A 27,501-nucleotide genomic window follows, 5' to 3' on the forward strand; every position below is an offset into this window, starting at 1 on the left:
GTGTGAGGCGATGCTGGCTGTGCGCATGCGTGGGGCGGGGCCTCGCGGACGCGGGAAAGAGGCGGAGTGCGCGCGGGTGTGAAGAGCTCAGAGGGCTGCGTGACTCTCAGAGTTGCGTAGCCTCCCTTGCCTGGGGATCTCACCTGGGTCTCTGGTCTTGACGGAGGGAGGGATGCCCTGTTTTTCGGTGTTATTGGGGAGCTGTTCGCTGGATGTCAGGTCCACGGTGCTTAGGTCCCCCAGTCCCAGATTTACGGTCACGGGGGTCTCCCTGAGTGTCCAGTTGCCATTTCTCAAAAAATATGCAACGCAGGTAATTTAAGCTACTTGTTCCCCAGCAGGTCCAAACAGAGCTTGTTCCTGCTAAGGAAGGAGTGACTTCGACGGCTTCTGTGGCCCAGGTCGGTTTGGCCTTGCGTGGCGCCATGGCCGCAAGAAACCCGCCCTTGGTGACCCCTTGGTGACTCTCGCCCCTGCGAAGGCCCCGTGTGTCCCCCTTAAGTCCCCGGATGTCTTTTTAATTTTGTTTTGGCTTTTGGGCCACTGTGTAGCCCAGGCTGGCCTTGAACTCGCAATCCTCCTGCTTCAGCTTCCTGAGGGCCCAGATTACAGACATGAACCACTGTGCCTGGCTCCCAGATGATTTTATAGGGTCTCAGGTGGCGCTAAAAGTTTTTAGTTGTCCCGGGAAGGATCCCAGTCACCCCAGCCCTGGGGGGAGGGGTGTTATCTAGTTGGCTCCAACTCAGAGACTAGAACTGGGATCCCCAGGACTCCCCCCCACCATGGCCCATGTGACTCCAGCATGGGGCAGCTTTCAATTCCTACCAGGCCAAGACCCGAGGTGGCTGTGACCAGGTGTCCCACCCAGTGTCCTGCTGGGGCGGCTAGATGGGCCTGGGTGGAGGAGGGGAAACCCCTGTTTGTCCTCAGCCAAGGACGCTGGATACAGACAAGGGACAGTGAGTGCCTGCTTGGAACAATGGAATTTTTGTTTGTTGGTTTCAGATATCTCAGGGGAGAGATAAAATGAGTAAGAGGAAGAAGCTGCGGACCTCAGGTATCTGCTTCATTTAAGTCTCTTTTTTTTTTTTTGGCTTTTTTTGCGGTACTGGGATTTGAACTCAGGGTCTTCACCTTGAGCCACTCCACCAGCCCTTCCTTTTCTGTGATGGTTTTTTTGAGACAGGGTCTTGTGAACTATTTGCCTGGGCTGGTTTCAAACCACCATCCTCCTGATCTCTGCCTCCTGAGTAGCTAGGATTATAGGTATGAGCCATTGGCGCCTTGCAAGTCTGATATTTCTTATTATTTTTTTTTTGCAGAGCTAGGAATGGAACCCAGGGCCTGGAATGTGCTAGGCCAGCACTTTACCACTGAGCCACATCTCCACCCCAAGTTGGCACTTCTTAATTTTATTTACTTATTTTTTTTGGCAGTACTGGGGTTTGAACCCAGGACCTCAAGCTTGCTAGGCAGGCACTTTACCATTTGAGCCACTCCACTAGTACTAATTTTGTTTTTGTTTTTCTTTTTGAAAAAAACATGGCAACTTGCATGTTGCACAGGCTAGAACTCCTTGACTCAAATGATCCTCCTCCCTAGCCTCCCAAGTAGCTGGGACTATAGCTATGCACTACCACACCTGGACTAAGTTGGCAATTGATTGCTGCTTCTGTTTTGAAGACAAATGTGGGCATAACTGCCCTCAGCTCCTTAAGGAAAACGAGGATTTAGTACTGCTAGTAAGGACAACAGGAACTATGGAGAATGTTTGCAGTACAAAGTGAAAGATTCTGGCTTCTGTGTAGATTAATACTTCTAGGGCATCAGGAACATACGTGAGGGAGCACACTAATACTCACTTGGAGGCCTGGGGGAGTCGCCCAAGTGGTAGAGTGCCTGTCTAGCAAGCGTGGGCCCTGAGATCAAGCCCAAGTACAACACACACACACACACAAAAAAAAAAAACCTGCAGATGCTCAAGGTCCATTGGACTACCTCACACGATGTAAATTCTTACTCTGTATTGATAGGGAATAAGAAGAAAAAACACCTGGATACCTTCAGGAGGGATGCTATTACTTTCTCTAAATATTTTCCATTGGTACTTGGTTGAATCCGAATAAGGAACCCAGGATACAGAGCAGAGGGCTGTCTATATACACAAATATAGTACGTTTGGTGGAACGGGGGTTTGAACTCAGGGCTTCACACTTGCAAAGCAGGTGCTCTGCCGCTTGAGCCATACCTCCAGTCTATTTTGCTCTGGGTGTTTTGGAGATGGGGTCCTGAGAACTATTTGGCAGCCTGGACTCTAACCTTTATCCTCCTGATCTCAGTCTCCCAAGTAGCTGGGATTATAGGTGTGAGCCCCTGTGCCCCACTACAAATAACAGTATTTTGACTGAGAAATATAATCATCATACATTCTGATCTGCAGCTTCGATTTTTCACTTCTTAGTATATCATGACTAGGTTTGCTTGCTAATGCACACACAGAACCTCTTCACTTGAGGGCTGGGGTGTGGCTCAGTGTCACAGCACCACACACACACACAGTGCTGGGGTTTGAACTCAGGGCCCTCATCTTGAGCCACTCCACTAGCCTTTTTCAGTGATGGGTTTTTGAGATAGGGTCTCGTGGGCTATTTGCCTGGGCTGTCTTCAAACTGCAATCCTCCTGACCTCTGCCTCTTGAATAGCTAGGATTACAGTTGTGAAACACTGGAGTCTAGTCAAAAAACCATTTTCTTCACTTGAAAATTCAAGCACCCATATTTTTCTTTTTTTGGTTTTGTTTTTGAGATAGGGCTTCACTGTGTAGTCCAGACTGGCCTCGAACTTTAGATCATCCAAGTATGGACATCCTCCTGAATGCTGGGATTATAGATGTGCACCACCACACCCTGCTACAAAACACCCAGTTTTAGATGGGGTGGCTCCATTTCCCTGTCATTGTTGAAAGAAAATCAAATTTCTTAGACATTCAGAAATGTTTTCTTTCTTAGGGAGTGTCCCTTATGTGGGAAGGAAAAGAAACCATTAACAATTTGAACGTGTTTTGTGCAGAGATGAGTAACAGGCCCCTTGGAGACACAGGAGTTTCTCTGACCATGGAGGGCAAAGCGGGGGACAGCCAGGCCCACCCATGTAAAGTCAGCTGGGACCTCTCCTGGCAGTGGATTCCCAGGCTCACTGGCCTGTGAGCTGGCCCTGGACAGCTCTGTGTGTCCACAGACAGGATGGGGAAGGAGGAAGGAGGTTCTGGCAGGTAGTGAAAGCAGTCCTTTCCCTCCAGGCGTATTTGAACACAAGGCTCTGCCTTATTTTATCTTAGATTAGTCCTGTGGGGACAATCTCAGAAAGGAAGTGGGAGACTCTTCACTTCTGTTGATGTTGCTGCTTTTTATTTTGGTACAAACTCCATTGAATCAGCCAAATGAGCTAGTGTTTGGGAATCCATGTCAGAAACCAAATAAACAAAGCTGCTGTATTTTGTTGCCTTTTCTGGCAGACCACAGGGTGGGTGGGCACCTGTTTGCGTAAGAAATAACCATGCAAACTTTCTGGGGCTGCCAGCACTCACTGGACTGGGCACCTGAGGGGGAACTGCAGGGAAAGGACAGAATCAAAGGGTGTCATATGCTGAGCTCTAGCCCGGGAGACCCTCGAGGTGGAGTCAGGGAAGAGACAGCCAGCCAGATACTCAGCGGTGGAGTTAAGGCCTAAATGGGCACACATGATCCAGAGCAGAATTGGAAGAAATCACCAGAGGGCAGAGCGCTTGCCTAGCATGCACAGGGCGCTAGGTTCCATCCCCAGGACTGAAAAGAAAAGAATTAAAAAGAGAGTTGCAGTGGTTTAGGGGAACACAGCTGACTGGGGACCAGGGAACCCTAGCAGTGGGGGTTAGGGGAAGGGGACTCATTCAGTGTTTTTTTTTCAAAATGAGTAGGCACATACGGAGCTGAGGGTGGTGAGAGTCTGTCTGTCTGCCCCAGGAAGGCAGGGTCAGGCTGTCATTTGCTTCTTTGTTTTCCCTGTCTGGGAAGAAGTGCTCAGTAAATGCACAAGAACTCTGTTTTTCCTTTTTGCGGTACTGGGATTTGAACTCAGGGCCTCATCCTTGCTCTGCAGATGCTCTACACTTGAGCCACCCACCCCCAGCCCAGTTTTCAGGTTGGGGCTCACATTTTTGCCCAGGCTGGCCTCGGATGGAGATCCTCCTACCTGCAACCTTCCATATAGCTGCAATTACTGGTGTGCACCACCATGCCTGGTCGCATGAGGACTCTTAAGTCTGTGTGCTTTGAAGTTGGACTGGATCCCAGTCTTTGCTCGGCCTCAGATTTCTCATCTGTAAGATGGCTTCGCAGCACTGCCCTACTTTGAGGTGCCACTTGCAACACAGAGGCTCTTAAGACAGCATCTGATGTGGTAGCGCACATCTAGAATGTACGCCTACCATTTGTTCACTGAAACAGGATGAGGTTGGGGCTAGGATTAGAGAGCTCTCACCAGCCACCCATGATTGACAGTTTTTGTGTAAGGGAGTTTCCTTCATTCAACAAATAGATATTCAAGATGGCTGTGATGGCATACACCTGTAATCCCAGCCCTGGGAAGGTAGAGATTAGGAGGATCACAGTTTGAGGTCAATCTAGGCAAAAAGTTACTGAGACCCCATCTTGCCCAATAAGCAGGATGTACAAGCAGTTGGTGGTACATGTCTGTAATCCCAGCTATGCTGGAAGATCTAGGTAGGAGGTCTAGGCTAGCCCTGAGCAAAAATTTGAGACCCCACCTTAAAAATAACTAAAGCAAAATATGCTGGAGGGGTAGCTCAAGTGGTAGAGCCCCTGCCTAGTAAGCACAAGGCTCTAAATTCAAATCCTAGCATCACCCCCCCCAAAAAAAAGGTGACAGATATTCATGAGCACCTTTAGACTTGGGGGGTAGAAAAAGACACCACCAGTTGCTTTTGGTAACAGGGAAGGGAATGCAGAGACAGGGACCAGGAGGTGGCTGAGACATGACCTCCTTAGCACCCTTCCAATCCCACTTTTTCCAGGACAAGTATTGTGCAGGAATCCTGGGAAGAGTAACTTGGTGCACGATTTTGTCTTGTCTGTGCCGTGAGGGGTATTTTCTGTGTGTATGTATTTGGTCATCTCTGATGAACTTATGGACTAGCTGCAGTGTCCTGGATGCTATCGTAGGCACTTGGGACCCAGAAGACAGTGAGGCGAGGTGCCTCCTTGCACACAGCAGGTTCATGACTGGGGGGACAGGAGATAGATGACTCAATACCTCGTGTGCTTGCACAAAAGCATCAAGTGATGGTGGGGGGGTGGGGTAAGGGCTGCAAAGGGAGGCTCTATAGAGACCTCAGGCCCCTCTGCAGGGCCATTGGTGCTGAGAGCTGCCACATATCTCTGTCAGTTCTGCAGGGAGAGAGGTGTCTGGATCAGGTTGACCCATGTTGTTTGGAACCAGGCTGCAAATATCCAGTCTCAGTCATGGCCAGGCCATTAGGCAGAAACCCTTGAGTCAGCCAGGCATGGTGTTACATGCCTGTAATCCTAGCATTTGAGAGGCAGAGGTGTGAGGATCATGAGTTTGAGGCCAGCCTGGGCTATGTAGTGATACCCTATCTCAAAAAATAAAAACCAAAGAGACTGAACCTTCAATCACATGGCCACATGTCCCACGGTGTTGCCTCCTGGCTAGACTTCCTTCTCATCTGTCCCTCTTCAGGGGGACATCATAACAGGGACTTCTCAGCCTTGGGACAAACTGTTCACTTACAGAACAGCCACACCTCTGCTGTGCATGCCCCCACATCCTCCACCCTGCATTTCCCTGTCTCCAAACCAGGAGAAGGAGGTCATCCCCCGAGACCCCCCAAGAACCCAAGGCTGCAGGACTCCGACAGGGGCTGCCCGAGTTCCGAGTTCGCTCAAATGCATCGCCCTGAAAAGTCAGAAGACAACCCGGGACTTTCTGCCCCTGCCGAGCAGAGCAGAGAGGAAGCAGGACAGGCGGTCCCCAGGTAGGTGGTTCAAAACATTCCAGCAAGACTCCCCTAGTTACAGTCACAGCCAGCAGCCCTGTGGGAGAAGATGCAAGAGGGGGGTGGACCAAGATGACCTCCCAGTGCTGTGATCCCCATCCTGGGGCTCAGGACTGGGGTTCTTCTCAAAGTACCTCTCTGCTGAGAAAGGTCAGTGTTTAACCATTGGCACAGATGAGTAAATTGTTCAAGGTTGCACGGTGAAACTCCATATCCTGCCTCAATCCTATTCTGCATTCCTTCTCTTCAGTCACAATGCGACCCAAGAAGCCCTTGGTGTGGAAAATAATAACTCATAAAAAAGCCAGGCCAATGGCTCCCGCATGTAATCCCAGCACTTGGAAAGCTGAGGCAGGAAGATCAAGTGGTCAAAACCAAGCCAGGTGCTGGTGGCTCACACCTGTAATCCTAATTACTCAGGCAGAGATCAAGAGGATCTTGGTTCAAAGCCAGCCTGGGCAGGCAGTTTATGAGACCCTATCTCAAAAAAACCCATCACAACAAAATGGCTGAGTGGTAGAATGCCTACTTACCAAGTGTGAGGTGCTGAATTCAAACGCCAGTGCTGCAAAAAGAAAAAAATTTTTAATTCACACACACCAATTGTACATATGTGGAGTACAGTGTGATACTTAAAAACAAAACTGGTTTTGTTTGTTTGCAGACTGTGTAACTCAGGTTGGTCTCCAACTCTCAGCCTCAGCCTCCTGGGTGCTGGGATTACAGGTGTGTCACCACACCCAGCTCACAGTGTGATCTTTCAGTATAATACACAGCAGTCAGGCCAAGGTCACTGGCATATCGTCAGCTTCAACATGTATAGTTTGTTAGTTTGGGGAACATTCAGAACCCTTTCTACTGGCTATTTTGAAATACACAAGTAGCTGTCCTTAACCATACTCCTCAGGTGGGGTGTGGTTCAGTGGTACAGTGGTGCTTAGGGTGCACTCTCTCCCCATCTTCCCCAGCCTCTAGTAACCACTCTTCCTCTCTCCACTCCTAGCTTCCACACTGCGTGGTGTCTGCCAGGCTGTGCCTAACGTCTTTCACTTCCCATCATGCCCTCCACTTCCATCCAGGTTGCCACCAGTGAGAGTTTCATTCCTTTTTATGGCTGAATAATATTCCATTGTGTATACCGTCCACCTTAAAGCAGGTGTTGCAGGGCCGCCCTCCGGGAGACTCTTAGCACCACTGTTGCAGGTTTCATCCTCCCTTTGTCCTAGTATTCCACGGAGGACTAAAGATCCTCCTGGGTTTTTCTTCCTCCACAGCAGCTGCCCTGATGCAGAAACAGGAGCTGCCTGCAGGCTCATGGGGCAAACAGGAGAAGAGCTCGTGGCCCTGCCTTCCCAGGTGAGCCTGTTTTGCCGGCCTCGGTTCACTGTCAACAGCTGCTTCTGCTCACATGGCTGGAGGGAAGGAATGTGCAGGCCGAGGAGGACGGAGGGGGTCGGAAGCTACAAGACAGGAGCTGGTGGGGGTGGCTTTTTCTAAAACCCGGTTCTTTCGGCGTTGTTCTTGTGTATCTGGTTTACAGAGCTCAGTTGGGAGGTTTGTCCCCCAGTTTGTAAAACCCAGGAAGGCAGTAACAAGAAATGCAGAGGTCAAGGAAGAGGACCCCGAGATCCCAGCTACTAGTCTGGTAAGACCCTGAATCTGCCAGGCCGCGCTCTGCACATGCGCAGCCTCTTGTTGAAGTTTAACCTTGTTTTTACAGGCCTTGGTGAGCCCCGCCTCGTTTTCAGGGGAACGAAGGCCTTTAGGCATGGAGTCCAGTCAGCTGAGCCCTCACCATGGTTGGGGAGGGGATGGGGCCAGCTCTCTTCCCCAGGTTGTGGGAAATAATCAAACTCAGAGAGGCAGCCACACTGTCTCCCCACCCCCTGCTTCTCAGCGGCCTTTGTGCAAATCAGGGGTGTGACAGTTCTCTGGTCCTGGTCATAGTGAACTTCAGGATGAGCATGTCTCTCATAACACACATCTACAGAAAAACGTACATAGTCCAGGCGCCAGTGGCTCACGCCTGCACTCCTAGCTACTTGGGAGGCTGAGATCCGGAGGATCGAGGTTCACATCCAGGCTAGGCAACTAGTTCATGAGACCCCCATCTCCAAAACACAGCAGAATGGACTGGAGGTGTGGCTCCTGCTTTGTGAGGGTGAATCCATAAGTTCAAACCCCAGTCTCACCAAAAAAAGAAAAAAAGATAATGGGCCGTCACAGCAATTGTACTTGTAATTGTCCCAAACTGGAACTACCTAGGAAGCCTTCACTGGACGAACAGGGATCTTTCTCCATTATTCCTCACTTCAGCTTCTGATCCTGTGCCATTCTACACAGGAGCATTCACTTGAAGGGAGGAGGTCACTTGCCTCCCTGTGGATTGAATGGGTGGCAGAAGCTTGCAGGTGAATGCCACGTGTGTTTCACTGTAGTTCCTTTTTCTTTCTTCTTTAACTCTCCAATTATTTTATGCTGTGCTGGGGATCAAACCCAGTCCTTCAGGCATGTTAGGTAAGCACTTTGCCAGGGAGCTACATCCCTAGATGCTTTTCTTTCTTTCTTTTTCTTTTCTTTTTAAAAACTTCTTTGTTCATTTGTTTGAGACAGGGTATTACTGTGCAGCTCATACTGGCCTCGAACTCTCAATCCTTCCTCCACCTCCTGAGTGCTGGGATTACAGATGTGTATCACCACGCCCAACTGCTTACCTTAATGGTATAATTGATTTAAACTGACATGTCCAAAATCTCATCATTTCAACATGTGATCAGTGCTTCTTAAATTGGTTATTTACTTATTTGTCCCTGGGATCAAAGCCAGGGCCCTTTGCACGCTAAGCAGGTGCTCTATCACTTGAGTTGTGCCCCCAGCCCTTTTTTTTTTTTGTGGTATGGGATTTGAACTCAGGGCCTCACGCTTGCTGCATGCTTGAGCCATTCTACCAACCCTGCTTTGTGTTGAGTTTTTCAAGATAGGGTCTAGAGAACTATTCTCTCCACACCCCCCTGCTGGCCTCCAACAGCGATCCTCCTGCTCTCTGCCTCCTGAGTAGCTAGGATTGCAGGTGTGGGTCACCAGCGCCCAGCTGTTGTTTGTTTTTGAGACAGTCTTGCTAAATTCGAACCTGCAGTCCTGCCCTCACCTTCCTGAGTAGCCACCATGCCCAGCTTGTTTTGTTTTCTGAAGGCCTTGGTCAGGATGGGCCTGGATTCTACCACTGAGCCACACCCCAGGCCTACCCCCTGGATTTTTATATCCCTCATCTTCCTGAGTGCTTGGTGCTGATAGGGGAAAGGATAGGGAGGAAAAAAAGGTTTCCATGCTTCTGGTTCCCCCTCCCGCCCCACATGGTGGTGGTCATTGCTGGATGCTGTGTTAGCTAGAGAAACCTTCACAGCACTTGATGACTGAAGGCCCAGGGCTGAGTCTTTCTCTCTCCACAGGGAACACCACCCCAGCCTGCAGGAAGCCAGCCACGAGAGGAACTCCTCGGGCTTGCTCGCGCTGAGTCCAGGGGGCCAGGACACCAGATGCAGGCTGATGGTGCCTGCTCCCAGCACAGCAATCAGCACTCTGTGACACCTGTACCTGGCAGTGGGGATTCTCAGCCCGAGGTCTCTCCACAAGGGGGGACAGGGCTCTCTGACTCGGAGAGGGCGAGCCAGGACTCTGTGTGGGAGCAAGAGACCAACCCATCGGGGAACAATAGGCCTGAGACACACAGTGCTCAGGTTCCAGGTGATGGTGGCCAGAAGAGGCACCCGCCAAGCAGTGCCGTTGAAGGGAAAGAAGTGAATGGCAGACTTGCCCAGGGGGGAGCAGGGACCAACCTGCCTGGGGGCGACCAGGAAGAAGGAGGTGACATCCCTGGCTCTCCTGCCTCGGGCTCTGCTCAGGAATTGAGCCCTGCTGCTCCATGCCTGAAAGCTCCTTCTGTGACCCAGGGCCCCCCTATCCCCATGCAGATGCATAGCGGGACAGGCGGGAGAGCAGAGCAGAGCTGTAGCCCAGCAGGCGCCTCCCTTGTAGCCCTTGTCATCGTAGATGTGAGCACAGACCCCTCTGAGCCCAAACAGAGGGCCCCAGAGGTGGCTGAGCCAGATGGGCAGGCAGAAGCTGGGCCTCCTGTCTCTCCTCGAAGACAGGCCCCTGGAAGAGACAGCAGCAGGACTTTGTGGAGGGACATACCTCCTGCTAGGAAGACTGGGGGAGGCAGAGGAGAGGCAGGGCTGGAGAAGTCCTCTGATGATACCCTGCTGAGCCCGGCAGCCTTCCTGGCTGTTGGGAGCCCAGGGCTCAGAGTAGACACTGGAGATCTTGGTCATCCAGCCCCAGAAGTGGGTCTGGGCATCAGTCAGACACAGGTGCCCAGCCCAGACTCAGAGTGGCCAGGAGGGATGTGTGCACTGCCTTTATTGGTACAGCCTGCAGATGGAGAGGAATCAGAGATGCTCAGCCAGAGCCACAAACAAGACCCCAGGGGGCTCGCTCTGTCCCTCCCAGCCTCTAGTCTGCTGGAGCACAGAGAAGCAGCTGATGGCCCTCCACAGGACACCAGGACCCTCCAGAGTGGCCCAGACCCCCTCATGGGCCCAAAGGGGCAGCTCCGACTCCCTCTGGATTCTGCAGACCAGGCTGCATGGCCAGAGTCCTCAGCTGTGGAGCTTGACTTCCTGCCAGACAGCCAGATACAGAATGCACTGGATGTCCCTGACCTAGAAACCCCACTTGAGCAGGTAAGAGCTTCCTCGTGCTATTGATACACAGCTGTAAGCCTGCTCCCCACACACCCCATGGTGAGGGAAGGTGGGGCTGTCGTACCTCATTACTTCGAGATGTCTGGGGCACAGCTGTAGTGCACATGGAAAGAAATCATTTCTAGGTTCTGGGAGGGACCCAGCCTGTGTGCTTGTTGAGCAGCTATGGGACGGTGACACACAGGGACATGGTCAACCCGGGGGCTCTCCCTGCCTGGATGGGAGGCCTCAGGTGCGCTAGCTCCTGGCAGCTTTGTGTATCCCCCTAGCCATCCTTCAGCCCCTGCTCCTGGCTGTGGGCTCCTGAGGGACACATTGAAGGCAGTGGCCTGAGAAGGGACACCTGAAGAAGCCAGTGTCCTCATGGCTGGCCCAAGGAGCTACTTCACTCCTAAACTGGAATAGAGCCTCTCACCCCTCTTTACACTCTTGTGGGGTCCTCATAGGACTGTTCCAGCCCCTGGGAGGAGTTGCCTTCCTGGCAGAATTCAGAAGGGCCTGCCTCCTTCAGGGCTCTCCCGCCCCATGGGCTGGGAGATGTCGCCTGTCAGTTGCTGAGCCTGTGCCAGACACTGGGTCATCTATTGGGACAGGTGGCAGCTCTGCTTCCCTGAGGGGACATGCCACCTGCCTGGCTGTGGGTGTACCTGAGTCCTGGCAAGGGCTCTGCAGTTGTGCCCTGGGTGGGGTGGGCCATTCTTTTCTCCTCTAGGCATGACTGAGTTAGGCATCTGCTGCTGGTGCCACAGCTGGGAGGGGAGATGGCTGATTTGACACCTAGGACTCCTCCAGTCTAACGCTGTACCTCAGTCATCCCATCCTGGAAAGGGGGCCCAATTTGTTTTCCAAATGTCAGCCTCTGCTTCCTTGGTTCTTCCTGTCACCGTGGTTTTTATTTCTTTATTTTTGTGGCACTGGGGGTGGAACCCAGGGTCTTCTCTGCCGCTGAGTTACACCCCAGTGAATGCAGGGAAGGGCTGTGTGGTTGCAGGCTGTGGCTCATGGGCACTGGCTAGGAGAAGGCTGCAGAAGCATTTGGGATGTCTGGGGTCAGGTGTGCCCAGGCAGGATCCAGCAGGTGAAGGAGCCCTGAACAGACGGGTCACCTGTGAGCTTTGAGATCAAGAAATGAGCACTTGACAAGGGTGCAGCTCACAGGTAGGTGTTGCTAACCTGGTCCCAGGTTCCATAAACACAGCACCAAACAAGCCAAGAAAAACAGGGAGGTGGCTGGTGGTCACACTTGTTGGGCAGCACCAGTGTGTATGGTTTGGGGGCGGAGGGGGGGCGGGGAGACATGACTGCCCTGACAAGGCTGCCTGGTGTAGGTTTGTTTGGCTTTTGACAACGGGCATTCCTGAACAAGTCAGGGCGACCGAGCCACCAAGCAGGTTCCCATGGAAAGAATGAGGATGGCCTCAGGCAGGAAGACAGGCGCAGAGGCAACCTCTGAAAGTAAGTGAAGACTGACAGACTAGTCACAGAGGCCTCCTGCTGACCAAAGGTGGAACAGCCACATGGTGTCAGAGAAAGGGACTCCAGAGCATTGAATAGTCACACCAGCTTAAGCCTCAAGCAAGGTCTCCTGCCAGCAGAGTTTAGTATTTCTTCTCGAAGCTTCTCTCTGCTCACCCTGTGTCATTTGCCAAGCTGGGGTGCAGCTCAGTGGTGAGCACTTGCCTTAGTATACAGAAGGCCCTGGTATCATTCCCAGCACTGCAAAAAAAAAAAAAAAAAAGCTGATTGGTAGGACCCCTGGGCTGGGACCAAGTGCTCATCCACAACTGAGGTCCCCAATATCAGTGCCACAACCACCCGTGTAACCCACAGCCCTGGGGGATTGGTTATATCTATCAGGTGAGAATATTCCTGGTAGCCAAGAGCAGTGTAGAGTTGGGCAAATGTGTGACAGTGATTTTTATCTTACTTATTTTGAGACGTCTCACTGTTGCTCACACTGGTTTTGAACTCCTGGACTCAAGCGATTCTCCTGCCTCAGCCTCCAGAGTAGTTGGGACCACAGATTTGTGCCACCACATCTGCCTTTTGAAATGTATTTTGTGTGTGTGGTGGGGATGAGACAGGATCTTGCTATGCATTCCAAGCTGGCCTCCAGCTTAAGGTCCTCCTACCTCAGCCTCCCAAGTGTGGGATTACAAGTGTGTGCCACTAGCCCAGCTCAAATTGTATTTTAAATCACAAAGTCACCTATGTAAAAGCCAGCCAGACACGGCAGGGGGTGGGGAACATAGCATGGCTTACAGCAGGTGTCCCAGCTGTGGTATGATGACATTTGGGGTGCACTCATTTGCTATGGGGCTGTCCTCTGCACTGTAGGATGTTGGCTTCTAGCCACCATCAGCCAGTAGCGCCACCATACCCAGTTGTGACAGCCAAAATGTCTCCAGATCTTGTGAGGTGTCCCCCTGGGGTAGAATAGCTGGGGAACAGGCTACCCTTCATTTTTGTTCCTTTGGCTTCAGAGTCCCTTTGAGGTTTCCCTCTGCCAGTCCAGCCAGGGGCTTCATTCAGGAGGCCTTGGACAGGCCTCTTGCCTGCCAGACTGTTTCTCCCAGAAGGAGCCCCACAGATCTAGGCTGGCTGCTCTGTCTCTTTGCCTCTTTTTGGATAGACCTTGTATTAGTCAGTCTTTCATTGATGTGACAGAATACCTGACATAGGGTTGGGGATGAGACTCAAGAGGTAGAACACTTGTCTAGCAAGTACAAGACCCTGAGTTTAAACCCCAGTGCCACCTCCCTGCCCCCACAAAAAAACCACAGCTGACACAAGCAACTTAAAAGGAGGAAAGATGCACTTTGACTCATGGTTTCCGTCCAGAGCTTGGCCCCACTGCTCTAGCCCTGAGATGAGGTGGAACATCGTAGCAGGAGGGCATGGAGGTGGAGCACAGCTGCTCAGTCATGGCAGCTGGGAAGCCAAGAGGAAGGAGCCGGGGGCAACACACATCCTTCTCAGGCAGCTTCAGTTACCTGCGTCCTCCAGCCAGGGCCTCACAGCCCAGTCTGCTGTGGCCCACCCTTCTGATCCAGTCACCTCTCAATAGCGCCACCAGCTGGTGACCAAGCCCCCAACATGAGAGCCTTTGGGGAGGGGGGACTTCCTATCCATACCACAACATGTACATGTCACTTCCGCAGTGGCAGGCATTTTTCACAAAGCACAACCAGCACTGCTGTGTTGGCTCTTCCCCTCTGTTCATGGTCAATTTCCTCCAGCCCCAGCAGGCTACTTGCAAACTCTCCCTAGTACGATTCTCATGGCTCCTTCAGCTGAGGTGGGCAACCCACCTGCCACAGGTGCCACCACTTGGGGATTTAGTCCCCCTCTCAGGCCAAGCCCTTCACACACTACCCTCTCTTTTTCTAGGGTTTTTCCTCAGGGACTAGTGCAGGCCCTGGGTGGCCTGGCCCCAGCCCACGTGCCAGCCGAGGAGACCCCACTTTGGGGGCAGAGGCCCAGCTGAGGTAGGCCTGGGGCAGGGGCCAAGTGGCCCCAAGGGACCTTGCTCATCAGCCCTACGCCAAGGATGACAGAGTGAACCTTGATTGCCCGTGCTGGACCTCCTCATCCTCCATCCAGTGAGGTTCACTGCCTGTGTCTCTGCTCCCTGGAAGTGGAGAACTGGCTAGTGATCTACACCCAAACCAGCATCTCCCTAAGAGCCCTGGTGTCAGCATCTCCAGCAGGGTGAACCCAAGTGCATGTGGCCCAGGCTTCTGGAGTCTCTGTGGAGCCGAAGGGGACAATTCCAATCCTGGCACTGGGCAGGCAGGGTTTTGCTCTGCCTCCTTACCTCTCACCTGGCCCTCCTGTGGGTCACCAGGAGCACTGTCCCTGCAGTCATCAGCGTGTGTGTGTATGTGTGTGTGTTGCCCTCCCCACCACCAGAGTGTAAAGAGCACCCCTTCCCCACCCTCCCAGGCCAGCCCCAGTGGCCTCCTCTCCTGTTACCGGGTATTGGACCCCACCTCTCTGCAAAGGCTTAGCAATTATTTATGGCCAAGTTTCTGTTTCTGTCTGGCCTGTGTGGAGGAATGGCTAGGTACGCCAGCCTGGCCTCCTTTTGTCTTGTTTCTTCCCCTCCCTCCTCCTCCCACCCCCCTTCTTCTTCTGCTTTCCTTGTCTTCATCTTCCTCTTGCTCTTCTCTCTGTACCTAGTACCCATTGTGCGACTTCTTACACACACACAGGAGGGGGGGGCACAGAGGGAGCAGTTTAGTCACAGTGGCACCTCTGTCATTTGATGAAGGATTTTTTTTTTTCTTTCAGTGGGAATGGGGTTTGAACGCAGGGCTTCACCTGTGTAAAGCAGGCACTCTAGACTGGAGGCACACCTCCAGTCCCTTCTAAAATTTGAACAAAGAGAATGGAGATTCTCCCGACAGCCTCATGTTTCCCAGTGTAAACCCCTTGTGGAGGTCCCCACCAAGGGTCCTGGGATCTGCCTGGTGGTAGAAGCTAATGAGACAAAAAGGCCTGGTACCGCCATGCCGGGCTATGGGGGGCAGAGGGTGACCTGAGGCCAACAGTTGGGGCCTCTGCCTCTGCCCAGCACCTGTTCTACCAACATTGCCAGTTGTACATGCCCCATCTTGGGGTGCTAAGGCTTGTCCCCTCAGAATAACCAACTCTGCCTTACCTAACCCTGTCCCTAACACTAACCTTACCTCTACTTCTAGCTCTCGCCTACCACTAATCCCAGCTCTCACAGTAACATAACCCTGATCTTAACCCTAGTCCTATGCTGCCCCTAACCTAACCTCTTAGCACTGGGGAGGTTATAGTCAACACCTGAGCGCCGGTTGGCGCAGTGCTGGGAGACAAGGCGGTTTTGGGGTAAAGGGTTCACTCTAACCCACTGGAGAAGTCCCAAGAGGGCTTACAGGATGGTTGGTCCCGTGTGGCTGGAACAGAGGCCAGAAGGAGGCCAGAGTCGAGGTGGGGACAGCACCAGAGCCAGGCTCCATCTTCAGGGCTTCTTGTGCTGTGCAGACAGGAGCTACAGGGGAGAAGTGGGGATCCTGGAACCACAGCAGAGCACAGAGAAGAGGGCTGGGGTCCACGGAACCCTAGGAACCGAGGTCCTGTTGCTCCACCTGGAACTCAGGCTCTGACTTCTCTCCCTCACAGGCCCCTCAGGGGAGCCGAGGTCCCAGAGGCCTCGCGGATGGAGGATGCTACAGACATAGTGCGCGGCCTCATTGTGGAAATCTCCAACCTCAAGTAAGAGCTGCTTGGGCCCTGGGGCTAGGTGGGCACAAGGGACTGGAGCCCAGGGGCATGGGGAGAAACTGAGGCAGGAACCACCCTTGGGCAGTGAGCGTTTTCAGGAGGCCCAGCCTATTCTCTCTCTGCCCCCCTCATTTGTAATGAGGACCCCTCTGGCTGGCTAACCAGGGACAGAGCAGCCCCAAGCCCCACCCCCCCTTCCCACGCTGCGTACTACGCAGGAGGGATGCACACCCACAAGTGTGAGGCTCGGTCCCCGTGACCCTGCTGCCATGCGAGTTCCTGCATTTCCACAGCCGTCTGATCATGAGCACCCACCGTGACCTGGAAGCCTGCAAGCGCCTCAGCTCCCGCAAGTCCAAGGCGCTGGGGAGCCTGCCCAGAGGGGACCCGGACTGGAGGGAGCTGTAGGGCACTAGCCCCACGGGCCACCTGGTGTTGTTTCCTAGAGGGGGGGTCTGCATGGGCCCCACAGACTTCCCCTTAGCCCACCTGAGGTCTGCCTTCCACGGACTCACTCAGAAGAACCCAGGCCCTGACCAGTTTCACAGCCTCCCTGTGGCCACACCAGTGTTGCCCCACCTCTGCAGCTCCAGGAAGCTGGCCAGCCCCCAGGTGCTTATCTGGAGTTGCAAATTTAGGCTCCTTAGTGAGAGGTCAAGGCTGGTTCAGGACTTGCTGCTCTCTGCGAGGAGAAAGGCCCTTTTGTTACTTCTGCCTTGTGTCTCTCCTGCTTTTCATTTTATTCTGGGAAGACGGTAATAAATGACATTGTCATGGGGCCGTGGCCTACTGTTTGGGGTGGAGGTGTTTCCGGTTCCTCAATGCTAAGCCCACAACCTCCTACCCACGGTTTCCCAGCATTTCCCTTCTGGCAGCTCCTGAGGCCTTTACGCTGTCAGGGCACACAGGAGTGGTAGCCTGCGGGAAGGGTGACACACACAGCTATGGGGGGGACACTAGCCCCCAGCTGTAGTGAGGTGGGGCCCAGATGGCCAGCTAGAAAGGAGGGGCCCCTGGTCATAGATGCCAGCACAGCTCTGATGTACACTTCATCCCACACAAATCTGGGTGACAGCAACCAGGAACAGTCACCCCTACTTAGAGAAAGCAATGCCTCTGCTAGCTTGGTCACCACCCAGAGTTCAGTGGGTCCCTCTACCTGTGGCTGAGCACCCTCCCCCCAGGGCCTCAGTACTGCCCAAGACCCCCATGGGAGGGCGCTGCTACCTCTCCTAGGACACCCAGCTGTCCTTGTCCTCAAGGATGCTGCCCAGTCCAGGGCTCAAGCATAGCTGTGACTTGTGAAATGAGTCATTTACTTCTTGGGTCACTAAAGTGCCCTTCTGTGTCCCACTCCCCCCTAGTCCTGGGTGCCCTCGGGTTCCCATTCAAGTGACAAAGCCCGGGCTAAGGGGACCTTAAGTCCAATTCCTGCTTGCCCAGTCCAGCCATGGAAGACTGCGTGGGCTGAGGGTGGAGCTGGGATGGGGACAGTGTAGGCTGATGGTCCTGCAACCTCTGGTCCCCACAGGACACTTCGGGCTAGAGGAGGCAGTGGGGGGCCAGTGGGGTGCAGGAATCCCCCAAGTGCATCTCCCTCCCACTCCTGCCCAAGGCCTCAGCTAGCTTGTCCCCCTTCTGTCCTAGCCTAGCTTTCAAGTGCCCCCAGGTGGCTCCAAGGCCACCCCTATGGAGGGAGATGGGTGGGGAACATGCTTCGGGCACAGGTAGTGCCAGAAGCGGGGTTGGAAATCCAAAGTTCCGAGTGACAGCCCGATTCTCAGCGGTTCCCCCGGAGTGACCCCGAATCCAGAGCGCCGGTGGGGGTGACATTGGGGATGGAGAAGAGGTGGCCCCACCGTCCCAAGACGAGGTCTCCTGGGAACTTAACGGTCCACGAACATTTATTTTGCGCGCGGGAACAGCGCAGGCTGTGACCCAGAGGGTGGTGCGATGTCGCCGTCCCCACGCCTGCCCCAGGCACTCCTGGGGTTCTCGTCCAGCCTCCAGCGGGCCTGGGTCCCGGTCCTCCGGGAAGGCGGCATCTGATCCTCCCCGCGCCTGTCTCCTAGGTGGAGGTGGAGGTGAAGGGGCTGCAGGCCGAGGGCGCAGGTCCCGAAGACTTCCCGCCACCTTTGGACCCTGGAGGTGGGAAAGCGGAGGGAGGGAGAGAAACACTCAGAGCGGAGATTCGGCTCCCGCAGCGCCGCCGGGCTCGGGCGCCACCTCGCGGCTGCTTCCGGGATGGCGCTCCCACCTGGGACGGTACCCCGACCTGAGCTCCGGGACAGACCTTGCATTTGTTACACCCAGAGTAAGTTAGCAAGACGTGCAGTCTGTCTGTGACAATGAAGTGGTGCGAGCACCCTCCCCAAGGGGTCCAAGACTCCCTGTCCCTCAGATCTAAGAGTCTGAGGCCCCATCAATCCTCCGCTGGGGTGCCGCGCGGGGACCCATACTCATCCCCAGCACCAACCCAGACCTGGGGGACGGGAGTACCTGTGATGAAGAAGATGGGTGACCCCACACCCCCGGTTCAGGGCTCTCGGAGGCCCTGGGCCCACTCTGCCCTCAACTTGGGCTCCAGCTGCTGCCTCCCTAAGCTGCCTACACAGAACAAATCCAGCCATGTACCCTAGTGTAACCCGCCCCACCTCTTCTATACGTCTCTGGTGCCTAAGTCCCAAAGTTTTCTTTGTTGTGGCGCTGGGGATGGAACCAAGGGCCTCACACATGCTAGGCAAGCGGTCTACCACTGAGCCACACTCCCAGCCCTAAGTCCAATCATTTAGGGTGAACCCCAAGGACTTATAGGCCCCTTGCACTCTGAACTGTCCCCCCCCCACCCACCCACACATACAGGCAACACATGACACACCAGAACTTTGTGAAAGCACTCCAAGGCAGGGGTCACACTTCCCAGCCCTTCCCCAAACTGAATAAATTACAGTTCTATAAATCACCTCTTCTAGGAAGCCCTCCAGTAACTCATCTGGTTCCTCTAGGTCCTCCTCCCCCACACACTCAGTACCCAGCAATGTTTTAACCACCACTCTCCTATCTACCGTGCTCACTATTCACCCAGCCCAGCACCCTGCGCAGGACAGGCCTGCAGACTATTTGGAGAATGAGCAAACAAGTAAGTCAGGGTTCAGAGAGGTTTAGCAATTTTTCTGAGGCCACACAGCTCCTAACCACACACTGGAATCAGAGCCTCTGCCGTACCTGCCAGTGGATCCCACTGCTAGGCTCCCTGCCACACTACTTCTGCCTACGAAAGCAAGACAATCCATAAGGTCCAGAGAAGCCAACCCCAGCTCCAGCCTGTCTCTCGTTTTGCCACCACTTCTAGAATGGACCACACAATGGTACACAGACACACACACACACACACACACACACACACAAGTTCCCTAGCCACCTGTTGAGGATGCTCCTCCTCCTCCTCCCCGGCGGTGGCTGGTGTCCTGTGTCCTCGCCTTGTCGGGCCGGGCCAGCCTCTTGCCCGCTGAGTTCCGGGTGGTGTAGCTGTAGACAGAGGTGTAGCCCTGGCCAGTAAGTGGGCAGAAGCGCCGGGTGTGAGCGCGCTCCCGTGTGGCACCACACTGGGGACACACATAGTCCCGAAGGATGGGACACAGAACCCTGCCCGCCTCGTCCTTCAGCACGTGGGACTGGTAGATGGCCCGGGACTCCCCGTTGTGTTTGCAGAAAGAGCACAGGCGTTCGGGAGCTGGTGAGGACTGGGAGCTGGGTTTCTGGTCCTCTGGACTTGGTGTTGGCTCTGGCTGGGGGTCCAGCCTGGCCTCGGGCTCTTCTTCACGCAGAGCCCCAACCAGACGTGCTAACCCCAAGTAATCTGTCCACAGATCAAAAGTCCCCATAGTTAGCAATCAGTGCCAGGCAGAGGGGCAGAGGCAAAAGCAGCTCTGCCCAGCCCCAAGCTCTGTACTTCTGCCCCTCCCCTCCCCTCCCTGGAGCCTGGGAGTCTGCTCAGGGCTCTCTCCTTTACCTCCAAGGGGGCTGAGGGGGAGGAGCAGGCTGTGGGAGATTTTTTTCTTGTCACAGGGGGGCCACGAGCACCTGCCCAGGGGATACAAGGTGTCTGTATGGGCTGGGGGCAACAGGACATACAGAGGCTGCAGGAGGCTCCCCAGGATTAGGGGCCAAGCAGCCCCCACACGCCCTAGTGCCTCCTCTCCTTGTGGGAGGCCTACTGTGTGGTGAGGGTGGGTGGATGGGCTGAGAATTGGAGGCATTGATAAGACCAGTAATTTAGTAATTTCTTTCTTCCTTTCCCTGGGCCAGGGAAAAGGCCAGGTGCCCCCTGGGCTCTTGGGGAGGTGTGTGTGTGTGTGGGGGGGGGGGTAATGGTTATTCCATCTGTCTCTTGAAAGAGAGGGAGAGACAAGGGCCAGACCCCAAGGCTGACCTAGGTCTGGGAGTTTCACACCCATTGTCTGGGTGGAACCCCAGTCTGTGTGATGGATCTGCCCAGAGGGGTTATTCATAAAGACTAACTTGGTGTCTTCCTCCTCCCACCACTCAGGCCCTGAGAGAGACTGAAAGAGGCCTGGGGCCCAGGGGGGTGAGAGCTAGCACTCTGGGGTAAGAAGTATAGGGGGCCAAGGTTAGGCTAAAGGGGGAACTCCAGCATTTGGCAGCTTTGTCTATTCCCTCCCCCCCCCCCCAAAAAAAAAGAAAACTCAGCTTAGCCTCAGAAGGGTAGGGTGTACTCAGGAGTTACAGGCCCTAGATAAAAGTAGGCTTGGGCTTTCACCTAAGAGGGTAGAAAGGCTAAGGCAGGACCTGAACTGGGGAGAGGCTCTGCTGCCCACAGCCACATCCATCCATCTGTCTGTCCAGCCAACCACCCATCCATCCACCCAGTCATATACCTACCATCTATCCATCTATTCTTCCTTCCCTTCATCCACTCAGCCACCCTCCACACACCCTTCCTTCCTCCCACCCACCCACCCTTCTTTCCATCCATTCATCCATCTTGCCCTCTGTCCTGTTTGCCCCATCCAACCACCCACCCTACAATCCAAGAAACCTTACAGAGCAACCTCACCCCAGTCCCTTTCTGAAGGGCTCTCAGCTGCCAAGCCCCCAGCCCCCCAGAAGTCTTCCCCAACTCCAATCTGTGTCCATCAACATCCCAGACCCCAGCGCTCCTCCCCCCAGAGACAAGTGGCTGCAATGGGGGAAAGGGTCGGCTGCAGGATTTGGGGAGAGGTGAGAGTAGGGGAGGGTGTCTCTCCCATCCCCCTTAGGCTGTGTATGGCCCAGCCACAGTGACATTCATCCCTCGGTGGGTCTGGCCTCCATCCTCACAACCCACCGACAACAATGAATGTTGATTGTGACTTTAGCAGTAGCCTAAGGGAGGGGGATGTGTTAACTTGATGGTGGGAAGAGGTCCCCAGATCCAGATGGGGGCACGATAGGACGGCAGTTCCAGGCCTCAGGGTCCACTCAACGGTCGATGGTTTGTCTGAGCTGTCCAAACTCACCGACAGGTTGAATGTTCCCCCAAACCCTTGGCAAATTCTCAGGGACCCCTGGAATGGGAGGGGGGAGGGGCAGAGAACTGGGTAAGATGCTGGGGAGAGGAGAGGGTGTCAGGGCCCCCCTAACTCTCATTGTGTCAGCAAACGTCAGGTGCCACCTGTCTGCTCAGAAATCTGGGACAAGCAGGGGACAGAAGCAAATGCTAACAAGCCTGGCACTGGTAGCTCACACCTGTAATCCTAGATATTTAGGAGGCAGAGATCAGGAGGATTGAGGTTCTAAGCCAACCCTGGCAAACAGTTCTCATGACCCTATCTTGAAAAAAACCAACACAAACCAGGGCTGGTGGAGTGGCTCAAAGAGGTAAGAATACCTGCCTAGCAAGTGTGAGGCCCTGAGTTCAAACCCCAGTACTGCCAAACAAACAAAAACCCCCAAATATTTGCAAAGCCCTTGTGAGATGTGGGTTACCCCCACTTGTCAGCAGGGAAAACTGAGGCCAAAAGGAAGGAGGAGGCATTTCCAGTGGCCCCAGGAAGTCTGGAAGCCATCCTTTTCTGGCCCTTAGGACAATGATGCAGTGTGCAGATAAACAAGTCATTTTAATACAATGTAATGCCTTTGGTGAGCACAGAGTGCAACAGAGATAAACAAGCATTTTAATACAATGTAGTACTTCTGGGAGTTTCACCTGCACATTTGTTTATGAATTGCAGTGGCCCCAGGGGCTCATGGGGTCCCTGAGCAGAGGACCAGAAAGGGCACTTGCTGGCTCCCATGTGCACAACCTGACAGCACCAGGGTGAGTGGTCAAGTGCAAAGGCCCCTCCTAGTGGGGTAAGGGAATGCCTTGCCAGTGATGTGGGGATGCCAGGCTGGGCCCCCAGTTGTTCCCTCCATTGATCTCTTAGAACTCGGGGCCCACTCTCCCCTCTGATGTCCCCAAACCCAATCCTGCGCTACTGGTCCCTTGATCTTTGCCAGTCAAATGATGATCAGGAGAAGGTTTGCCATCAACCTGGATTTGGGGACCCTTGAAGATGGCCTGAGGAGGAGCATTCAAATTTTCTAGTCCCTGGGCTTGGGGTGTGGCTCAGGGATAGCCCTGGGTTCCATTCCCAGCATGTAAAATCAACCTCCTCCTCCCCCCAGAGTCCTGTTACTTCACTGAGGGGAATACTGAGCCCCAAAGTAACCAAGGAACCAGTGGCTCAAGTGGTAGAGTGCCTGCCTAGTAAGTGCGAGGCCCTGAGTTCAAATCCTAGTACCACCATAAAAATGGAGAATCCTACTTAAAGAACCTCTTGGTGTAACCCCAAGTGGGTTGTGCTTGGGTGAACCCTCACAATGCCCCCTTCGCTGAGAACCCCGCCAGGAGCCTGGCCCTTAACACCAACCAAGACCCCTCCCTGGGACCCCTATAAGCTAATTCCAGTACCTGTCTCTGTGACACTCCAAAGCCCGCTCCAGAACTCAAGCCCCATTACCCCGCACCCTAAGAGCCCCTCTCTCCTAAGTCCCGCCCCATCTAGCACGGAAGGGGGGGTGGAGGAAGCACCTGAGACCACAGAGCCCCTCCCCTTTCAGAGAGAGCCCTCTTCTATACCGCCAAGGACCACCCAAAATCTCCAATGGAGACTGTGTCCCCACGGAGCCCAGTCCCTCTCTAAGGTCCGCCCCCACTGGGTCCGCCCCCAGACTTTCCCCAACTCCTGCAGCCCTCGCCCCGCCCTCTCAGCCCCTGGCCAGCGCCTTCCCTTCAAGGCAAGTGCACCTGGCTAGCAGGTCCCCATTCTGGCTCGGGGGGCGGGGTTTTGGGGTGAGTTGGGTCAGCTGGGAGTTGGAGTAGTAATGATGTCGCTTTGCCACCCCTGGGGAAGGTGAGGCTGAGTTCAGAACAATTCAGGGGCCCCTCAAAAGCTTTGTTCATGAGCTGTAATGGGGGGGTAGGTTATCAGGTATGACACTTTGATAACACGAGGTGGGGGCTTGCTTGTTCCCCCCCCACCCCGCTTTGACCTTGACTTGCCAAGTTGGGTGGTCTGCCGGGGTCTCCTTAGGCCTAGGGGTGGACATCAGGAGACGCCTGGCCTGGGCAGTCAGCAAGGCGGGGGCGGGGCGAGTGGGCGGGGCTTGGCGCTAAGGGCGTGGAGGGAGGCGGGGCCGGCCCCAGCCCGAGTCTGACTGTTTCTCTTTGTCTGCCTGTGGTCGGCGCAGGCTTCCCGCCCTCTGTCTGTCTGGGTTCGCCTGTCTCTTTGTCGTCTGGGGTCGCCTGTCTGGGTCTGACTGTCCTTCCTCTGCCTGTGTTTGTCTGGGTCAGCCTGTGTGTGTCTGGCCTTTTACACCCCATCCCTGTCCCCTCTGCATCTGGGGCTAGCCCCTGGCCATGGGGTCGTAAATCCCGCCCCCTTGTCCTCTGGTGCTCACAGACCTGACTTAGGCCCCTCTGGCTGGGGGCTGGCTATATCTCCTGCCACGTGTCCTGAGGTCTTAGGGGGACTGTTTGCCAGTGCCTAGTCTGACTTTGATGCCCCACAGGGTGGGTAGAAAGTGGGACGTTGTCGGGTCTGTCTGGGATGGGCCTGGGAGTGGGTGACTGCCCTCCAGAAGCCATGCTTGACCCTGGGCCCTGCCTCACTCCCACTCTGAGCAGTAGGAAGGCAGGGCAGCTGGTGGGGGTCTGGGGGTCAGGGTCAGAGGTGAGAAGTCCGTCTGGCACAGCCAGATGGGCAGGAGATGGATGGAGGGAACAGCTCTGCCGTCAAGTTGAAGAACGTAGAGAAGTCTGGGATCAGAGCTGTGGAGCTCTCAGGGTATCTGGTGTCCAGTGTGCTCCTGTGTGCCCTGAGCTGGGTGTGCAGTGTCCCTGTGTGTGTGTGCACGCGCGCGCGCAACAGCCTGAGGGGACAGAGAGGAGGGGCAGGCAGATCTTGGAAGACAAAGAGTCCACTTTTGGAGGTGCAGCAGCAGCCACAGCCCCACAGGGGTCTCCAAGGGGGGGTCTTGTTGGTGGCCTAGGCTGTCTAGACTGGTGGGGAGGTCTCCTCCTGTCCACGACACCTGTGTGGCCTCTGTGGTCTCTACCCCACCCTCTCCTGCTGTCTCCTGGGCTTCCTTTCCAGCTGCGCAGAATCTTTCATGCCACAGTCCTCAAAAAAGGGACTCATCTGTCCCACCCAGCCAGTGGGCGTTGGGCAGGCCTGGAGCCCAGACTTCCTTCCTAGGCTGACCGGATATGAGGCAAGGGCTGGAGGACATGAGAAGGTTCCAGTTCCCCAAAGGTTGGGGTTGGGGAATCACTGGGAAATTCAGACATGGCTTACTTAGGCTCCTGATGCAGAGTTGTCCCTGGGTGTAGGTCAAGGTGAGCTCTGTCTGTAGGAACAGAGAAGCTTGTGGATACACCTGTTAATGGGGGGCAGTGAGAGTTCATGCCGGAACTATTCTGCTGGGCTATTTGGGGGGGTCTGTAGATGTCTGTAAGACCAGGCGGGTGTGTGTTGTAGTGGGTGTCTGTCTCTCTGCCAGTTGTGTGTGTGTGTACACAACGCTCCCGTGGGCTTGTTTGTGTATGGATGTGAGCGTTACTGTGGGTGTGTGTCAAGCTAATTGTGTATAATTGGAGGTCGATGTGTGCCAGTGTATGTGGGTGTGTGGCATCTGTGTGTGTCACCACAGGTGACTGCAGTCTGTGTGTCAATCAATGAAGGCATCCCTAACCTCCACCAGCTCTGGGAGAGCAGGGAATTTGCTCTCATTCACAGCTGTATCCCCAGGGCTAAAACGGCCTGGCATATAATAGCTGCTCAGTAAACAAGCATTGCCGGGCATAGTGGTGTAATCCCAGCCACTTGGGTGGCAGGCAAGTTGAAGACGGTAAGTTCCAGGCCAGCCTGGGCTGCATAGTGGGAGACTCTCAAAAAAAAGAGAAATAGATAAACAAGACTGAGTTACGGGACAGCTGCTTGACTGGGGATTTCTGCATATATATAGGAGTCATTTCCCGGTAGGTCTGTTCCTCTAGTGTGCATGTGTCTGACCCTCTGTGTGCGTCAGTTTTAACATCAGTGTCCAGGTATCAGTTAGGCTAGTGACTACGGGTGTAGGTACCATGAGGTGTTCTCTGCAGGTGACAATATGACTGTGGTCGTATGGGACGGGCAGCTCTACTGCAGACATGTGTCCAGCTGTGCTCTTGAGGGCTGTCTATGTGCAACCTGTCACATGTCAGCTTCCCTGCTGGACTTGCGTTTGCGAGCACATGGATTTCTCTGTGTGTCCAAGTTCCTATGCACAGTGGCCTCTGTGTGTACCCAGGTTGGGACTTGTCACTGTTATTCTGGGGACAGTGAACATCAGTGTGTCTGTGCAGTATCCCTGTTATGTGCACGGCTATGTCTGTCTTTCCATCTGTCTTCCATCCTGGTCACCAGCAGTGGTGGCTGCAGTTCTCTGTGTGGCAGCCCGAGATTGTCCCAGCCCTTGTGGGTGATGTGTGCACACGTGGCTGTGTTATTGTAGCCGTGTGTACGTGTGAGTCAGCGTTGCTTTGGTTAACAGGACAATTCATGGGGATTGCGTATCTGTGTATAATAAGTGGCTTTGGGGGGTCTTCACTGGGGACCTGGGACCAGCTGATTGTAGCTCTGTAAAGGTGTCCCTGAGCAGTGGGGGATGGGTGGGAAAGGCGAAGGGGGAACCGAAGTGTGGTGGGGGGACCTTTTCAGCCCTACCAGCCAATGAGGTGTCTTCGCCACCCTCCCCCGCAGCATGCCCTCCAGGGTGAGGTCCCCGTGCAAGACACCCTGGCGCTTTATATAGGGCTCCCCGGCAGTGCCATTTTTCCTCTTAATAGCCAGTTTTGGAGGGCCAGCTCCTGTCTGCAAACCTTGACCCGGAGAAACACCCTGCGGGCCGCTGCTGCCAGCAATGACAGGCCCTCCGAGGATACGGGGGCTCCCGCAGGCCGAGCAGCTGCAGCCCCAGGCGGGCGCCGCAGCCAGGCCTGAGCGGGGCCGGGCCGGGCTGGGTCTCCGCAGGCCCGAGCGCCCGTGAACTTGGCCGCGGGAGCCACCCCAGCCCCGCCCGCCCTGCGCCCCAAGAACAAAGCTCGCCGCCGCCAGGGCCGGGGATGGCGGGGGTGGGGGGGAGCCTCCCAGGGTCAGGCGTGGGGCGTCCGGGACACTACGGTCCCTACCCCACCCCCATCGTGGCGCGCCCTGATCCTAGGTGGCCCGGGATGGGGAGAGGAGGGGAGACTTGGGGACCGGTCCCCGGTGCAGGGTCCCCCTCGGCGGGGCCGGCGAGGCGCGGAGCCTCTCCGCCCCCTCCCCCAGCCGCGGCAACAATGGAGCCGGGCCGCAGAGGCCGCGCCGCCCGCCCCGGGCCACCAGCAGGTGCGCGAGGGGCCGCGCGCCCCGCCCCGCCCCGCGCCCCGGCCCCGGCCCCGCCGCGGCCCCCGCCCCCGCCCCGGCGCCCCCCGGCCCGCCCGGCGCCCGCGCTCACCTCGTAACCGGGCCGCCGCCTGTGTCCCCGCTCCTTTGCAGAACCCGCCCGGAAAAGCCCCCCGCGCCGAGGCGCCCGCACGGGAAATTGCATTTGGGCGGCGCGGGGGCCGGGCGGGGGAGGGGGCGCGGGGCTCCGGCGCCGGCTCGAACCCGCGACCGCCGCCGCCACCCGCCCGCCCGCCCGTCTGTCTGTCTCGGTGACGCGCCGCGCTCCCCGCCGCCCCCTCCCTCCGCCCCGCGCACCCCGGCGATGCCTATGGGGCGCCGGGGCCCGCGCGGGGGACCCAGCCGCACGCCGACCTCAAAGGCGCAGGGAGAGCACGCGGGCCAGACACAAGGAAGGGCGCGCAGGGGCCTGGGGACACACGTCTGTGGGAGGGGG

At 55.3% G+C, this 27,501-nt stretch overlaps 2 protein-coding genes across 4 annotated transcripts; one reads left to right on the forward strand and one right to left on the reverse strand.

The window, feature by feature from the left end:
• The first annotated feature begins 47 nt into the window (after positions 1 to 47).
• Positions 48 to 16,873, forward strand: Brme1 (break repair meiotic recombinase recruitment factor 1). 2 transcript variants are annotated; one of them, XM_074053968.1, is made up of 10 exons: positions 59 to 111; positions 342 to 401; positions 1,009 to 1,060; positions 5,881 to 6,055; positions 7,351 to 7,432; positions 7,617 to 7,721; positions 9,526 to 10,818; positions 14,230 to 14,327; positions 15,994 to 16,086; positions 16,389 to 16,873. In XM_074053968.1, the coding sequence occupies exons 3-10, from the start codon at positions 1,030 to 1,032 to the stop codon at positions 16,501 to 16,503; spliced, it is 1,992 nt and encodes a 663-aa protein (XP_073910069.1). In that variant the 5' UTR covers positions 59 to 111; positions 342 to 401; positions 1,009 to 1,029; the 3' UTR covers positions 16,504 to 16,873. The 2 variants fall into 2 exon arrangements, with proteins under 2 accessions (XP_073910068.1, XP_073910069.1); XM_074053967.1 differs by lacking the exon at positions 14,230 to 14,327 and having other exon boundaries at positions 48 to 111.
• Positions 16,874 to 17,981: 1,108 nt separating this feature from the next.
• Nanos3 (nanos C2HC-type zinc finger 3) lies at positions 17,982 to 27,258 on the reverse strand. Of its 2 annotated transcripts, XR_012441314.1 has the most exons (3): positions 27,118 to 27,258; positions 19,517 to 19,623; positions 18,205 to 18,237 (listed from the first exon to the last, which is right to left on the reverse strand). XR_012441314.1 is itself a non-coding variant. In XM_020155928.2 (2 exons), exons 1-2 carry the CDS (start codon positions 19,977 to 19,979, stop codon positions 18,164 to 18,166), a joined length of 537 nt encoding a protein of 178 aa, XP_020011517.2. In that variant the 3' UTR covers positions 17,982 to 18,163. The 2 variants fall into 2 exon arrangements, 1 of the variants encoding a protein (XP_020011517.2); XM_020155928.2 differs by lacking the exon at positions 27,118 to 27,258 and having other exon boundaries at positions 17,982 to 18,237; positions 19,517 to 19,979.
• Positions 27,259 to 27,501: the final 243 nt, after the last annotated feature.

The sequence above is a fragment of the Castor canadensis genome, chromosome 14, assembly GCF_047511655.1.
Source record: "Castor canadensis chromosome 14, mCasCan1.hap1v2, whole genome shotgun sequence".
Taxonomy (NCBI): Eukaryota; Metazoa; Chordata; class Mammalia; order Rodentia; family Castoridae; genus Castor; species Castor canadensis.